The 15,119-nt window shown below is 53.4% G+C and overlaps 1 protein-coding gene across 7 annotated transcripts in view; it reads left to right on the top strand.

The window, feature by feature from the left end:
- Kif17 (kinesin family member 17) overlaps positions 1 to 15,097 on the top strand; it is a 41,484-nt gene extending 26,387 nt beyond the window's left edge. Inside the window, exons 7-16 of one of the 7 annotated variants that reach the window (XR_008213997.1) lie at positions 2,553 to 2,706; positions 3,209 to 3,765; positions 4,576 to 4,653; positions 6,012 to 6,229; positions 6,763 to 6,994; positions 7,404 to 7,662; positions 9,146 to 9,216; positions 10,724 to 10,844; positions 12,235 to 12,929; positions 14,986 to 15,097. Coding sequence is in view for 4 of the 7 variants with exons in the window: in XM_052718569.1 (XP_052574529.1) it covers positions 2,553 to 2,706; positions 3,209 to 3,765; positions 4,576 to 4,653; positions 6,012 to 6,229; positions 6,763 to 6,994; positions 7,404 to 7,662; positions 9,146 to 9,216; positions 10,724 to 10,844; positions 12,235 to 12,413 (1,869 nt within the window). In the remaining 3 variants the exon portion in view is untranslated. Of the gene's footprint in view, positions 1 to 2,552; positions 2,707 to 3,208; positions 3,766 to 4,575; positions 4,654 to 6,011; positions 6,230 to 6,762; positions 6,995 to 7,403; positions 7,832 to 9,145; positions 9,217 to 10,723; positions 10,845 to 12,234; positions 13,231 to 14,985 lie in introns of those variants that run through there. The other 6 variants (XM_052718571.1, XM_052718573.1, XM_052718570.1 and 3 more) reach the window with 6 other exon arrangements.
- The last annotated feature ends 22 nt before the right edge of the window (positions 15,098 to 15,119 follow it).

Here is a 15,119-nt window from a genome sequence, read left to right as displayed (position 1 = left end):
GGGCCTCTGCTTCATTATCTGTAGAACATCCACCATGATGGCCTTCCCGCTGTTTCGCACAGACCGTACAAGAGCAAAAACCAAGGTCCCTTCTCACCCATGAGCGTGACACAGAAGCAGGGTCGGGACTTGTGCTCCATCTCCATCCTCCCTCAGCAAGTGTGACCTGAGCACCTGTTTGGGACTGGGGCCATAGCTGGAGCGGGGTGGGGTGGGGTTGCTTTAAATATCGAAAGAGCCAAGGCATGCTGTAACTGGCAGCAATGGCCTAGTACAGAGGGAGATGGGACTTAGTATGCAAAGGCCATGGCGGGAACTCCTGTAGCCTGCAGGACAGGCAGGGAGGGTAAAGACTTGGGAGGATCCTCAGCCACACAAACAGGCCTCCTGTGATTCAGGGTCCCCCCATTTAATATCGAGAATAGAAGAGAATGTCGCTATATGTGGGTTTGTGTGCCTATGTGTGCATAAAAGTGTGGCCGTGCAGATGTGTGTACATACCCGTGCATGTAACTCTCTGGACAGAGACAGTGGAAGCAGAAAACATGATGGATGGCAGAGTGGCCAGGTTAGGAAGGAGGCCTCTGTGAGCCCTGAGAATGAACTTGCAAGGGGAGCAGGATGGAACCCCTGAAGCATGAGAGAAGTGGGCATATCTGGGCAGAGCAAGTTACCAGAAACCCAAATGTGCTAAAAAAAAAAAAAAAAAAAAGTCAAAACGGCCAACAGAAACAAGGGGTGGATGTGGATGGCTGAGGGTCCAGATTCAGAGTATTACCCCTGCTTCATGTACAGACAGCCTCTTCGTCACCATCACGGAAGGGCTGATCCAAACAACTTCAGCAATGAAAATTGTGTTTTGGCTCATGGCTTGGGAGGTTTTGGTCCAGGGTCTAGTGGTTCCATGCTTCTTGGACTGTGGCCGGGAGAAGGTCTCGGTGGAAGGGTGTCATGAAGAAAGGTGCTTGCCTTATGGTGACCAGGAAGCAAAGAGAAAGAAAGAGACTATGCTGGCACCCTCCCTTCTTCCCCTCCATTCCCCCTGGGCCTCTAGCTTATGGGATGGCGGGCTCCATCTCCGAGCACACCATCTCCAGAGCAGATACTCCCCTGTTCATCAGCCCTCTCTGGAAGCATCATCACAGGCACACTGAGAGGTGTGCCTCCTCACTAATCTGGGTGCTTCTCAGTCCATTCAGGTTGGCAGTTACACTAATTTCTTTTCTGTTGTTGTGAGAAAATACCCTGACAGAAAGCAACTTATGGGAGAAAGGATTGATTTTAACTTACAGTTCTAGGTTCCAGGCCATCGTTTGCAGAAGTCAAGACAGGAGCTGCAGACAGCTGGTCATAGCACATCCTTGTCAAGAGCAGAGAGATGAACATGCATGCTTGTTTTCCCAGCTTGACTCTCTACCCTTACACACTCGGGTCTTCCTTCCTAAGGAATAGTGTCACCCACTGTGGGTCGGGTCTTCCTGCAACAATTGACATAGTCAAGACAATCCCCCACCTGCATGAGCACAGGCCAACCCAACGTCGACAGTCCCTGATTGAGACTCTTCCCAGGTGACTGTAGGTTGTCTCAAGTTGACAAAGTGAGCCATAACAACAATCAAGTTGACAACCCATTACACCCACCATACGGGAAGACCTGGGTTCGATGCTCAGCACAGGAAACAGCAGCAGCAGCAGCAAAAACTTATTTTTAATTTTAAAAGAAGGAGCTGGAGAGATGGCTCAGTGGTTAAGGGCACTAGTTATTGATCCAGAGGGCCTGGGTTCAATTCCCGGCACCCCCAAAGTGGCTCACACCATCAATAATTCTAGTTCCAGGAAATCCAACACCCTTTCTAGCCCACATACATAGTACACAGATCTACCTACTAGCAAAACACCCATACACTTAAAATAGTAATAACTTAAAACAATAATAAAGGAAGGAAGGAAGGAAGGAAGGAAGGAAGAAAGAAAGAAAGAAAGAAAGAAAGAAAGAAAGAAAGAAAGAAAGAAAGAAAGAAAGAAAAAGAAGAAAGAAAAAGAGGACTCAGGTTTAGTCAAGGAGCTTGGACTGCCCATGAACCTGGAAGCCACCCACTGTAGGCAGAGGCTATGGTGTTACAGGGGTGGGGAGCAGCAGTGTGGGGATAGATGAGGTGGGAGCAAGAGTGGATGTGGGTGTCGAGTGGGATGCTGTTGAGACAGGAGCCAGCGGTGACGGCGGAGAGGGAGGGGAAGGCCGTGAATAGAGACATACTTCATTACCAGTGGCTGGAGTACCACTGGGTAGAAGCGTAACTAGATGAGAAAGGCATTCGTGACATAGTGTGGTGTGGGAGAATTAGGCGGAAAACACACATGGAAAGCGTTAGTCCATCAAAACCTCACGGAGGACAGTGCAGAGGGCTGTCACCCGCCAACTGTCGCCCCCATGTGACAAAGGGACTCTGACCTCATTCTCTCCTGTGTTGTCTGGGTATCTAGAACTGTAGGTCAGTTCTGAAGGCTGGTTCTGAGTGCTGGCCACTAACCGTGTCCCCCCGCGCCCCCAGGAGTATGAGGAGCGTCTGGCCCGCCTGAAGGCTGACTATGAGGCGGAGCAAGAGTCTCGCGTCAGGCTGCAGGAGGACATCACTGCCATGCGGAACTCATATGACGTGAAGCTGTCCACGCTGGAGGAGAATCTACGTAAGGAGAAGGAAACAGGTGTGTGCTGCCCTGGGGCAGCTCGGGAGCCTACCTCCAGACTGCCCTCTTAGTGACAGATGTGTGAAGGTCCTCTGCAGGGCAGACTCAGGCCTCTCTACCCTGTACGATTCAGCCAGGCAGGGCCTCAGTTACCCTCCGCCTATGGGTGAGAAAACAGGCTCAGAGAGGAGAGAGAACTTGTCTTTAGCCACACAGCTGGGGAAGTGGAGTCAGGATGGAATCCAGGCACTCTGATCTTGTCACACAACACTATCTGTGGTGCTCTGTCCACCACAAGCAGGGCCACCCCGGGGCTTATCAGTGCTGCTCAGGGATGGCTTCCTGGAAGAGAGGGTGAAGGCCGAGTTAGGCTCTGGAGAGAAGGCCGTAAGGCAGGGATGGATGACATGGGAACTGTAGCTGGACTCGGGGCCTTCTGACTCAAGCTGGTCTTTGAGACACAGTGGGTGTAGGGCCACCTTCCCCTTGGGAGTCTGTGAGACGTTCTTGTTTATTGCAGAGGCGGTTCTCAAGGCTGAAGTCCTCTACAAGACAGAGATCATGTCCAGGGCCGAGTTAGCCAACGGGTCCGAGTACTCACAAGCTGTGCAGTACGAGACGGCCGTGAAGCCTACCATCCTCTCCATGCCCGACACCCTGCCTGGTGACGAGCTCACCAAGAGCCAAGCTCCCCTCACATTTGAGGAACTGCCCCCAGTGGAGCCCTCCAGGTCGGAGATTTCTTTCGGGTCCAATGAATCATCTACTCTCGAAGACTCCTCCATGTCTGAGGCCTTCCCTGGACCGGATGAGCTTTCCAACGTGGAGTTCTCCATGCCTGGGGTGCTGGCTGAGAGCAGGTACTTCTCTGATGAATATCTTGGTCCAGAAGCTGCTGCATCTTCATTGGAGGCAGAAAACTATGTCCAAGAGGATGAGCTGCCACTGGAGCCCCTGCAGATATTAACAAGCCTGCAAGACCCCTTTGCCGAAGTGGAGGCCAAGCTAGCTACACTCTCCTCTACGGTGGCCATGACAGACCTATCCCGGATAGATGTCCCCCAGACCCCTGAGCAGGTAGCTAATGTCCTATGGAGCAGGCAGGATGGGCTGGGAGCACAGGGGTCATTGTACACACAGGGCTGCTGATCTCTGCTGCTCAGCAGTGTCCACATGTGTCCTCCATGACCCAGTAGCCTGTTTGGAGAGCTTGCTGTCCTGTGGTCTGGGAAGGACACATACTCTGTCAGATACACACTAGGAAAGCTGGGATGGAGGCCCCAGGCCATGTTAGGCAGGCACCCGTTTATTTGATGGGACACGGTGTGTGTAGGAAGGAGGGTGGGTTGCTGAGTTGCCATAGTGATCCTGAGCCTAAGAGAGCCAGGGAGCCTGGGGCTGCCCTTCAAGACAACAGGACTTGGGGGTGACTCCCCTGTCTCTTCCTACCCAATCTCTGGTCCCTTCCTGTTTTAAGAAAATGTTCCCTTTTTCTCCCCATTTTTCTGTTTTCTTCATGTAAGCACATGTATGCGCATATGCACACACATTTAACAGCACAGGCCTTTGAAACCCCAGCTCCCACTTCATGGAGCAACGTTGGCCATTTGCCTCTCTAAGCCACGGTTTCCGCCTCTGAATAGTAGAGATGCCAGTTTGTGCTTTGCATGAAACAACACAGAGCATGTCTGGGACACCAGAGGTGCTCCCCTGTGCCCTGTCTCTGCCCCTCACCTCTTCACCCCTACAGTAGCAGCAGGCAGGCAGGGGAGGTCATGGGTGGGTCTGCAACCCCCAAGGAGGTAAGGTGAAGTTGGGGCAGTGAGGAAGTAGAGGGGGTCTGGCCCAGATCGTTCCTCTTTTTCCTTACCTGTTTCCCCCCATCAGCCATCCTCGACAGACCTTCTGGAGCCCAGTGACATGAAGTCAGAACCTGAGGTGGTTGACAGCCTCCTCCTCAAGACTGTGAGTACCTGCCTGGCCCTCCAAGTGCCTGGCCCAGCTCTGTCTGACCTGTTCCCTCCCTTTGGGGACTAGGTTTCTTTGCCTCCACCGTCCCCAGGCAGGTGTCCCATGGCTGAGCAATGAGACTGCCACTCTGTGCATGGGTGATGTGAATAGAGGGCCTTCTGTGACAATGGCATTCATTGGAGGCCCTTGTCTTATACGAGCAAAGGCAGGGTATGCACAGAGGACGAGGGCTGCAGGCAGGCCTGGTGGTCCTAAGGCCCTATCCGGGACCTCCTGTAGGCCCATGGCACACAGTCTGGATACCCTTTGTCTTCTGCTTGGGACAGTGCGGCAGATGGGGGAGAGCGACAATAAACCTTCAAGCCTCCAGGCATGGTCACAGGACAGGGTATGGCAGTAGGTGGTAGACAAAATGGTGGGAGGCCCCCTGCTAGGAGGTGAGACCGAGACAGGAGGAGAAGCCTGGAAGAGTGTTTCATGCCAAAGACGACCTGAACAAGACACCAAGGTCCTGGCGGGGGCAGGGGGCGGGGGGAGCACCAAGGTGGATAGGTGGGGTGCAAAGGATGCCTGGAAGAAACGTGGAAGAGGGCCAGCAGCCAGGAAGGAGACCAGAGTTTCCTGTGGATGAATTCCATGGGCAGCAATGGAAGGTTCTAGTAGGAAAGGGACACTAGGGCCAGTTCAGATTCTTGAGAGAATTATCCTGCCTGCCTTGGTGCCTGGGCTAGAGAGCGCAAGAGAGGAGGCTGGGAGCCCTCTGGGGTGTTGGTGAAGGTAATTGTGGTAAGAAGTAGTTTGAGTCCAAATTTTTTATAGCTTGCTGCAGGTTGTGTCCCTGTTATCTTAAGCCCATAATATTCTGGTATCTGAACCCTTTTGTTTTCCTTCATTTTCACGGGCATGTGTGTGGGCCCAGGTCTGGGGGTGCACACGTGTGTGTCCACATGCATGTGGAGGCTCAGAGTTGATGTTGGAAATCATCCTCGATTGCTCTTACACTTTGTTCCCTGAGACAGGGTCTCCCAACCAACCTTAGGGTTCACCCACATGGCTGGTCTCAGTAGCCAGCTTGCTCCAGGGTCCCCTGACTCTCGCCTTCTGCAGCTGGAGTTATACGGAATTTACATGGGTTCTGGGGGTCTGAATGTTTACATTACATTGAGAACCTCCCCAGCCGCTGACACGTGACACTTTTGGAGCACCCAGAAGCTCAAAGCTTTTCCAATTTCTATGCATGTTGGGTTTTAGACTTTGGAATTAGGGATGCTCAGCCTGTTGTGTCTGAGGCAGGGGGTGAACTGTGCAGGTTCGTTCATGTCTCATCCCATCTTGTTTCCCGCTGTGTCCAGGAGCCCGATGGAGGCCTGAAGGTGGCTGAAGAGGTGGTGTCTGAGGCAGAGACTGGCGTGTGGATGGAGTCTGAAGCCCACATGGCCCAGGTGGCCGAGGTGGCCCAGCCTCAGCCCTTACTGGCCATGGCGAGCGTGAGAAGGGAGGGTGTAGGCGTGGAAGTGGCTGTGCTGACCGAGGAGCTGCAGCCTGTGGATCAGCAGCGGGTGCTGGCCCGGTGAGCAGCGGGGTCAGGGGTCAGGAGCCTAGTGTATGGTGGGAAGAACCCTGCCCAAGGTTGGAGGTTGAGGAATTGTGGCCCAGGCTGGGGGGAGGTGAGATCTGCTTCTCAACCTTTACTGAGCCCACACCAGCCTCCTCCTCTGCCGTAAGAGGGGCAGTGGGGCCGGGGAGGGGCCGCAGCAGGCCAGGCAGGCAGAGCTGTGACCCAGAGCCACGGGCACCAGTTTCCACTCAGTCACCTGCTGGGATGTGTCTGTTCCATAACAGATAAGAACTGTGGCGCGCCACCCCTGTGCTGATGGAGCACAGAGGTGAGCCTGCTCTGCTGCTGGCTCCGTCAGTATTGGGGGTGGCTCAGCTCTGAGCCCTCAGGACCCTGTTCGGAGGAACCCGCTGCTAAGCAAGCAGCTTTAGCTCTTTGTAACTCAGTTTACCACTCTGTGAAGTGGGTTGTGGGGGAGCGAGTGGGTGGCAGATGCTGGCCCAGCGGCAGGATGTGTCACACTTGCTCTCTTCTCCTGGCTGCAGCTTGCAGATGCTGGAGCAGCAGGTGGTGGGGGGCGAGCAGGCTAAGAACAAGGACCTGAAGGAGAAGCACAAGCGACGGAAGCGGTATGCAGACGAGCGCAAAAAGCAGCTGGTGGCCGCGCTGCAGAATTCGGACGAGGACAGCGGGGACTGGGTGCTGCTCAATGTCTACGACTCCATCCAAGAGGAAGTGAGGGCCAAGAGCAAGCTGCTGGAGAAGATGCAGAAGAAGGTGAGGCCCTGGCTCAGGCTCCTGGCCCCACGCCCCAGCTGAGCATCAGCACTCCTTGCAAACAGCTGGCAACCCTCTGTTCTCTGCACAAGCATTTATTAAGTGCCTGCTGTGTGTCTCTTCTACTGCTCCAGAAGAAATGTCTGGATAGGGCATGGGGACTGAGGCTGGGGCCCCGGGTGTGGTTGAAGACTAATGTTTTGCGGGACTGTGGATGCAGGAGGCACCCATTACATGCTGGAAGGGAGGGTCGTGAATGGTGGGTGAAGGTTCAGGGGGGCTGGACAGTGTCAGTGGGGCCACGTGGAAGGGAGAACGAGTGAGCAGTTGGTGCTGAGGGTAGTTTGGGGACCGAGTGGGGAGACATGGGCTCAGCTGCCTTTCCCTGCTCACCTCACCCTTGGCTCAGCTCCGGGCCGCGGAGGTAGAAATCAAGGATCTGCAGTCGGAGTTCCAGCTGGAGAAGATCGATTACCTGGCGACCATCCGCAGGCAGGAGCGGGACTCCATGCTCTTCCAGCAGCTCCTGGAGCAGGTGCAGCCGCTCATTCGCAGGGACTGTAACTATAGCAACCTGGAGAAGATACGGCGGGAGTCGAGCTGGGATGAGGATAACGGCTTCTGGAAGATCCCGGATCCCATCATCCTGAAAACCAGCCTCCCAGTAGGTCAGGCGCTTGGCTGCCCCCACTCTCCCCTGTCTCTTTGACAGCTGGCCACCTTGCAGAGGGACAAAGCCCGGCCTCGTCCTGTAAGCTGTGGGTGCAACAGACATGGTATTCCTGAGGATCCAAGCACTGGGGCCCTGAGAAAATGTTGTGTTCTGGAGGCAGACAGGTGGGGGTTGTGTGGCTTCTGTGGGACTGTCGTTGGTAGTATGGGTGCTGTAGGTCTGTGGTATGCTCAGACATGTAAATGCCTTAGACAGCTGCCTGGCACGGGGGTGGTGGTGGGGTGGGGTGGTGGTGGGGTTGGTTCTGTCACTACTGTCACTCCATCCCTTGACCGTCCCACAAAAGAGTACGGTTAAAACCGGATCTCAAAACAGGGCCTAGTGGAGCATGCCTAGCATCCCAGCATTGGGGAGGTGGAGGCAGGAGGGTCAGTTCAAGGTCATCCTTGGCTACATAGCAAGGTCAAGGCCTGCTTGTGATATATGAGACTCTGCCTCAAGAAGGGAGCAAAACGGGCTGGAGGGCAGCTCAGTAGTTAGGAGAACACGCTGCCCTTGCAGAGGACCAGAGTTTGGCTCCCAGCACCCACATCTGGCAGCTCACACTGCCAGCAACTCCTACTCCAATGGAGTCCCCTCTTCTGGCCTTTGAGGGCACTGGCGCTGTGCTGTACATACAGACATACAGGCAAACACCTGCACACGTAGAATAAAAATGAATAAATAAAGCCCACCAAACCAAAGCAAAGAAAAAGTAAACTGAATCTTATAGGATCGAGTTCACAACCAGTGCAGTGAGTTATACTATGATGGATAGACACCAGCTGTTCAAGGTTCAATCTGTGCTCTGGCCCTTGACTTCCTGTGTGATTTTATGAAGATCACTGTCCCTCTCTGAGCTTAGGAGGGACTGGATAAGATGACCTCAAGAACTCATCCAGATTGATGAACCTCAGAGTAAAGTCAGATTTTCTGTGGATCTTTTTCCAGTGTGTGTGTGTGTGTGTGTGTGTGTGTGTGTGTGTGTGTGTGAGAGAGAGAGAGAGAGAGAGAGAGAGAGAGAGAGAGAGAGAGAGAGAGAGAGAGAGGAGAGAGAGGAGAGAAAGAGAGCATGTGTGTATGTCTACTTTCCTATGTGGTATCCTGTAGTCCTTTTCCTGGTCATCGGTCATTCATGCCTCCATCCCTGGAGTGACAGGTAGCTACAGATGCCAATCACCCTATTAAAACTCAAGCCAGCTCCATTTCCCCTGAGCTCTGGGTAGCAGCCGCCTCTCTCCCAGTCCTGCTCACCTGACTCCAGCCTGGATCAGCGGTGTGGGCATCCTGTATCCGGGTCCTCTTGCCATCTGCTTCCTCATCATCTCTTGACAGGCCTGGGCAGTGTCCTCTGGTTCTAGTCTCCGGCCAGCCTGACCCCCAGCAGGGCTCCCCCACTGCACCCTCTGCCCAGCTCCTCAGTTTCTGTTTTCTCATAGCAGTTTCAACCGGGCCACAGAACAAGCCAGCCCGCAAAACCTCTGCAGTGGACAGTGGCGATCCTCACACGGTAAGACCTGAGGTGGAAGGGAGGAAGAGAGAGGAGAAGTGGGGTGGGGTTGCCCACTCAGTGCCGTGGGTCAGTGAAGCCACAGGCTGCTTCCCTCCCGCCTGGGGACTAAAGCCAGGTGCTGAGCCTGGACCCTTTTCCGCCACTATGTTAGGCACCTGGATTCTCGGGAGCCTCTCCTTCAAAAGTACTAAACAAAGGGAGAGTCTGTGGTAACCGCCTGTGGTGTCTCCTGCTAGCCCAAGGCTGGATTTACCTCAGTGACTTAACTTCATAAGAAAGAAGAAGCTTGAAGACATTTTTAGCCTGGTACTACAGAGGTTTGTCAGAACATTTTTTTTTTTTTTTTGGTTTTTCGAGACAGGGTTTCTCTGTGTAGCTTTGCTCCTGGAACTCACTTGGTAGCCCAGGCTGGCCTCGAACTCACAGAGATCCGCCTGGCTCCGCCTACCGAGTGCTGGGATTAAAGGCGTGTGCCACCACCGCCCGGTGAATGTCAGAACATTTTTAGTTCCAAGTGACAGGTGCCAAACAGTCAACACAAAACAGAGACCTCACTGATCCACGTAGGTGGATGAGTTTCAAGCATGGCTGAAACTTGGGGCTCAGTCAGGGTTCTGTGTCTGGTTTTGCCCTGTGTCCCTGCCTCTGAGCTAGCTAGCTTCAGGCTTTCTCCCCAAGGAAGGGCAGGTGGGAATGGCTGCTGGCCGTCACGATCCAAAAGGAAGAAAGATCTCATCCCTTCAGCCAGTGGTTCTCAACCTGTGGGTCATGACCCATTTGGAGGTCCCATATCAGGTATCCTGCATAGCAGATACTCGCATTACGATTCACAACAGTAACAAAATTATAGTTATAAAGTAGCGTTGAAAATAATATTATGGTTGGGCGTCACCCCAACATGAGGAACTATATTAAGGGGTTGCAGCAGTAAGAAGGCTGAGAACCGCTGCCTGAAGCCATCGTTACATCCAAGCTTATGGAAAGACTGAGGCTGGCTCTCCCTGGTCACAGGCCTACTTCAGTTCAGGACAATGTAACTCTGTGATTGGTGCAAGTCTGGGTCCTACATCTGGCCCTGTGAATTCTCTCCCCACTGGGATGGAAGGAAATAGTTACCCAGTGCAAAAGATTCGGACTCAGGAAAACAAGCCCATCCCAGCAGCTTTGAAAAAGAGCCTTCCCAGGAGAGGGACAGTGAAGATGTGTTGGCCACAAAGGTAGCTGACAGCCGAGGCTTTTTGCATTGTGTATACATGGAGGGATTTGGGCCATGTGGTGTCTATCACCCTTGCCCCTGCCATGTCAAGGAAGGTGAGAGGGGGCTGGGACTTCCCTGGTCCAAACTGCCAGGGTTCCTACCCTAGGAGTCCTGTGAGTGATGCAGCCTAGGAGATGCCCAGCATGGCATAGCACCAAGCATCCCAGAAGCTCCTGAGCCCAGGGTAGGGCACACACTGGCTGCATAGACAAGAGGACTGTTACTCACGAGGCTCTGAAATCTCAGCAGGAGGAAGACCGGTATAAGCTGATGCTCAGCCGAAGTGACAGTGAAAATATTGCTAGTAACTACTTCCGGTCCAAGCGGGCCAGCCAGATCCTCAGCACGGACCCCATGAAGAGCCTCAGTGAGTGTCCTGCCCACTGGGCCTTCCCCTCCTCCACACCCACTGGGAAATATGCATGGGGATGATTTTGGAGTCAGATACAAAAACCCTTTCCCTGTGTAAGCCTCAGTTTCCTCAGGTATAAAATAAGGTGCATGATGCCCACTTCTCGGGATTAGAGGAGATGAGCTGGGGAAATAGGGCCACAAAGCAGGTAATTATGTTAGTCAGTGTTCACTGCTACGATGAATAGCTGAGAGAAACAATTTAGAGGAGGAGTGCTGGGAGCATGGCTCAGTTGGTAGAGCGCTTGCCTGGCATGCACACAGCCCTGGGTTCAATCCCCAGCACCACATAAACCAGGCTTGTGATGCTTGCCTGTCATCTCAGCACTTGGGAAGTGGAGGCAAGGGGTCAGCAGTTCAAGGTCACCTTTGGGTATAAAGAGAGTTTGAGGCTAGTTATGTGAGACCTTGTCATAAAAAAAAAATAGATTGAAAGATTTGTGTCCCAGCTTCAGAGGATTTACTACTTTGGGCTAGAGACTGAGTAGGTCTCCAGGCGGTGGAGACCTACTTACCTGCTCACATCATGGTGGCTGGGAACCAGGGGGAGGCAGCAAGCTTTTGACAGGGACTTCCTTCCTCTGCCTTCTGATCCATCCAGGCCTCCAGCCTATTAGATGGTTCTACTCCTTTCAAGTCATGTCTTCCTTCCTCATTTGCTACCCTGTAGACCACTCTGCTCTGGAACCCCCCCCCCACACACACACATAGGTGTATGTGCTACACGTCTCTCAATACAATCAAGTTGATAAGATTAATCTTCAAGGGGCTGGAGAATTGGTGGTTAAGTGGTTTAGAGGCTCCAGGTTCAGTTCCCAGCACCTACATGGTGGCTCACCACCATTTGTAACTCCTGTTCCAGGGATCTGATGCCCTCTTCTGGCCTCTGTGGGCACTGCACACACACAGTGCACATTCACAGAGGCAAAACACCCATGCACATTAAATAATAATATTTTAAAAACTGACGTTAAATTTTTAAAAATTTCTAAAGCAGAGACAGAGTGGGGTGGGGTGGGAGGAGGAAGAAATGAGAATCTGTTGAGGGCCTGACACTGCCCAAGTGACAAATAAGGAAACTGAAACCTAAGAGTCAACACTGATAGAAGTGCTGGGCTGGGCTTTGTGCCTTAGGTACCAGGCTGGAGCCTTTTAAACTCCAGTCCGTTGCTCTAGACCCTTCAGACACAGAAGGGACACTAGGTCTGAGAGCCCAGCAGAGTGCCTCAGAGGGGTCCCAGCTGCAGAGTCAGGGCTTCAGGCCAGCGAGTGGGTATTGCCAGACCCTCTGCCTTATGTGTGATTGCTGTCCTGGCTCACTGATGCCCTCTGCCTTTTCTCCACAGCACACCACAACTCACCTCCAGGGCTCAATTACCCTCTCAGCAACAACTCTGCCATGCCGCCCACCCAGACCCCTGAAATGCCCCAGCCCCGGCCCTTCCGCCTGGAGTCCCTTGACATCCCCTTCTCCAAAGCCAAGCGTAAGAAAAGCAAGAGCAGCTTCGGCAGTGAGCCTCTGTGATCCAGCTGCCTGCTGCTACCTGTCTTCAGGCTTCTAGAAACTTCCAAGTCCTCCCGATGAAGCCCCAACCAGGCCTCCTCTCCCCTACTCCACAGTGTCCCCAAGGCCAAGGGGATCTTAGCCCTGAGAAGACACATTCCCTTCCCTGTTCCCTAGAGAACTCACTTTGGCCCAGGGCCTGAGCTCTGTGGAAGTTGGACTACCCTTCTCAGAGAGAGGCCCACTCCAGCTGTTCACAGCAGCCAATGTTCCCACTGACTTTCCTGCCACAGAGCCTACACTAGCCAGTGTGGGTCTACTTCCATGGGCTCAGGTGCCACTGGGCCCTCACAAGCATCCTCACCCTTGGGCACAGAAGCTGCCACTGGATGAAGCTAAGCATATTGATGACTAAGATGCTGGCCTTTGTGTGATTGGCCCCTTCCAAGGGAACCTGTGCCACACAGGGACACAGATGGAGACCGGGAGCCAACTATTATGCCTGCCTACTATTGGCTGGACCACAGCCCAAAGAAGGTGCTTTACACTAAGCTGCCTAATAAACTGTCTTTTAGAATAAGCTCCCCTCCCCAACCCTCTGATGCTTCCCCCCCCCCCCACTGCTGTCCAGGAGAGAGACTGTCTACTACCTCAGGCTGCAAGCCAGCAGCTCCAGGGTTTCTGTCGCCAGCAGCACAAGTGACTATAGAAACAGAGCCGTGCTTGCTGAGGCAGAAATGGCCTGGGTTGTAGTGTATGTGCTTGTGGAGATCATAGAGCAACCTCAGGGACCCTTCCTCAGGCACTCTACCAACTGAGCTCTCTCCCCAGCCTGGGCCTCTTTCTTCTCTTTTTTATATTTCTTTGTCTGTTTACTTATTTATTTAGTGTGTGTGTGTGTGTGTGTGTGTGTGTGTGTGTGTGTGTGTGTGTGTGTGTGTGTGTAAGGGGTACATGGTGTGCATATGGAGGTCAGAGGACAGCCTGTGGAAGTCAGTTCCTTCCTCCCACCGTGTGGGTCCCAGGGATTGAATCTAGGTCATCAGGCTTGGCAGCAAGCATCCCTGCCCACTGAGCAGCCCCCCTTACGTCCCCAACCACCAAGCATCCCCCCCCTTATTGTGTGAGCCTGGTTGAGGGAGCATGTGGGGCTTCCAGGAGTGGCTGCCCTCCATCCACTGTGGGTTCGAGGGTCTCACTCAAGCTTGTACAGCAAGTGCTGTTACCTGCCCTCCCGCCCAGGCTTGGGTTTTGACAGTCTGCAGGGGCCTGTCCTGGAACTGGGTGTCCTGACACAGCCGGAAATGAATCCGGCTGTCATTTGTTCCCACCCAGGGGCTGTAACAGCCCTCCCCCTGATATCCCAGGCCTGACCTGTGGTCAGCCCACAACCTCTGTCAACTGGAGAAGCACCCACTTCACGGTGTTCTATGAAGGGTTAGAGTGTGTACTAGCTCTGTCCTGAGCTAACCCTCCCATTCTGCCGCCTTCCTTATTTTATATTATTTACTGTGGTATGCCCAAGGCCTTACCCCTGGGCCAAGGAGTTCACCGAAGAAGCCAGGATAGAAGGTGAGGCTACCAAAGACCAGTGCAGTAGAACCATTCAGGGGAAGGGCAGCTCAGGTTTCTATGGGAGCAAAGCTCCACCCCCCACCCCACTCCACCCCACTCCAAGGATGAAGATACTAGATCTCTGATGGAATCCTGGGGAGGGCAGGCACCTCTGGTGGAGGGAGCTGAAAGAACAGCAGGCAGGAGATGGGCAACTCAAGGTGTGTGTGTGTGTGTGTGTTAGAGGCCAGCAGTACTCACAACAGGGAACAGAGGGGGGATGGCGCTATGGAGATGTTTAGGTGGATACCTGAAATAGCGTCCTGAGCAGTGATGGCACACCTCTAAAGTCAGTGTCAGTGGGTGGTGGGGTTGGGCTGCAGAGAAGTTAGCAGCAAGAAGCTTCTTTTTTAAAGTTTTATATCAAGATTGATTTATATTGAGACAGGGTCTCATACAGCCCAGGTTGGCCTTAAGCTTGTTATGTAGCTGAGGATGGCTTTGAACTAATTACCCTGCTGCTTGCGCCTCGAGTGCGGAGATTACAGGTGTGGGCCACCATGGCTGATTTTATATGATATTGGTGATCAAATCCAGGCCTTCATGTATGCTAGGTAAGCATTTTACCCACTGAATTACAGTCCTAGCACTTTCAATTTTTTGTCCTGAGTCTTGAGTGCGTGTAAGTCAGAAGACAATTTGCTGGAGTCGGTTCTCGCCTTCAACCACGTGGGGCCCAGGGATCGAACTCAAGGTCAGTCGGGGTGGCAAAAACCTTTACTAGGTGAGCCATCTTGCTGGTAACCCCAGCTCTCACTGTGTAACTCTGACAGACCTGGACTCGCTATGTAGGCCAGGCTGGCCTCAAAGTCACAAAGATCCACCTGCCTTTGCCTCCCACTTGAGAGCTGGGATTAAATGCATGAGCCACCAATCCCGGGTGTGAGGAGCCTTTTAATCGCTAGGTCTGTCCCTTGTCCACGCCTGCTGTTTGGGGCCAGGCCAGGAGCCTACTTCCCCACCCCATTGCTCCCTATAGGTAAGGGCCCGCTTCCTAGCCCTCTACACCAGTGAGGGACGAGGAGGTGACATCCCCGCTCCGATCTCGTCCAAGTGGCGACAATCGAGTCCAAGGGGACCAGGGCCAGCAGCCTACGAAAGAAATGTAAACTC

The sequence above is a fragment of the Peromyscus californicus genome, unplaced genomic scaffold, assembly GCF_007827085.1.
Source record: "Peromyscus californicus insignis strain IS unplaced genomic scaffold, ASM782708v3 Scaffold_5__1_contigs__length_169319896, whole genome shotgun sequence".
Taxonomy (NCBI): Eukaryota; Metazoa; Chordata; class Mammalia; order Rodentia; family Cricetidae; genus Peromyscus; species Peromyscus californicus.
The sequence above is the reverse complement of the archived record's forward strand: the minus strand, read 5'-3'. Positions and strand labels throughout refer to the sequence as shown.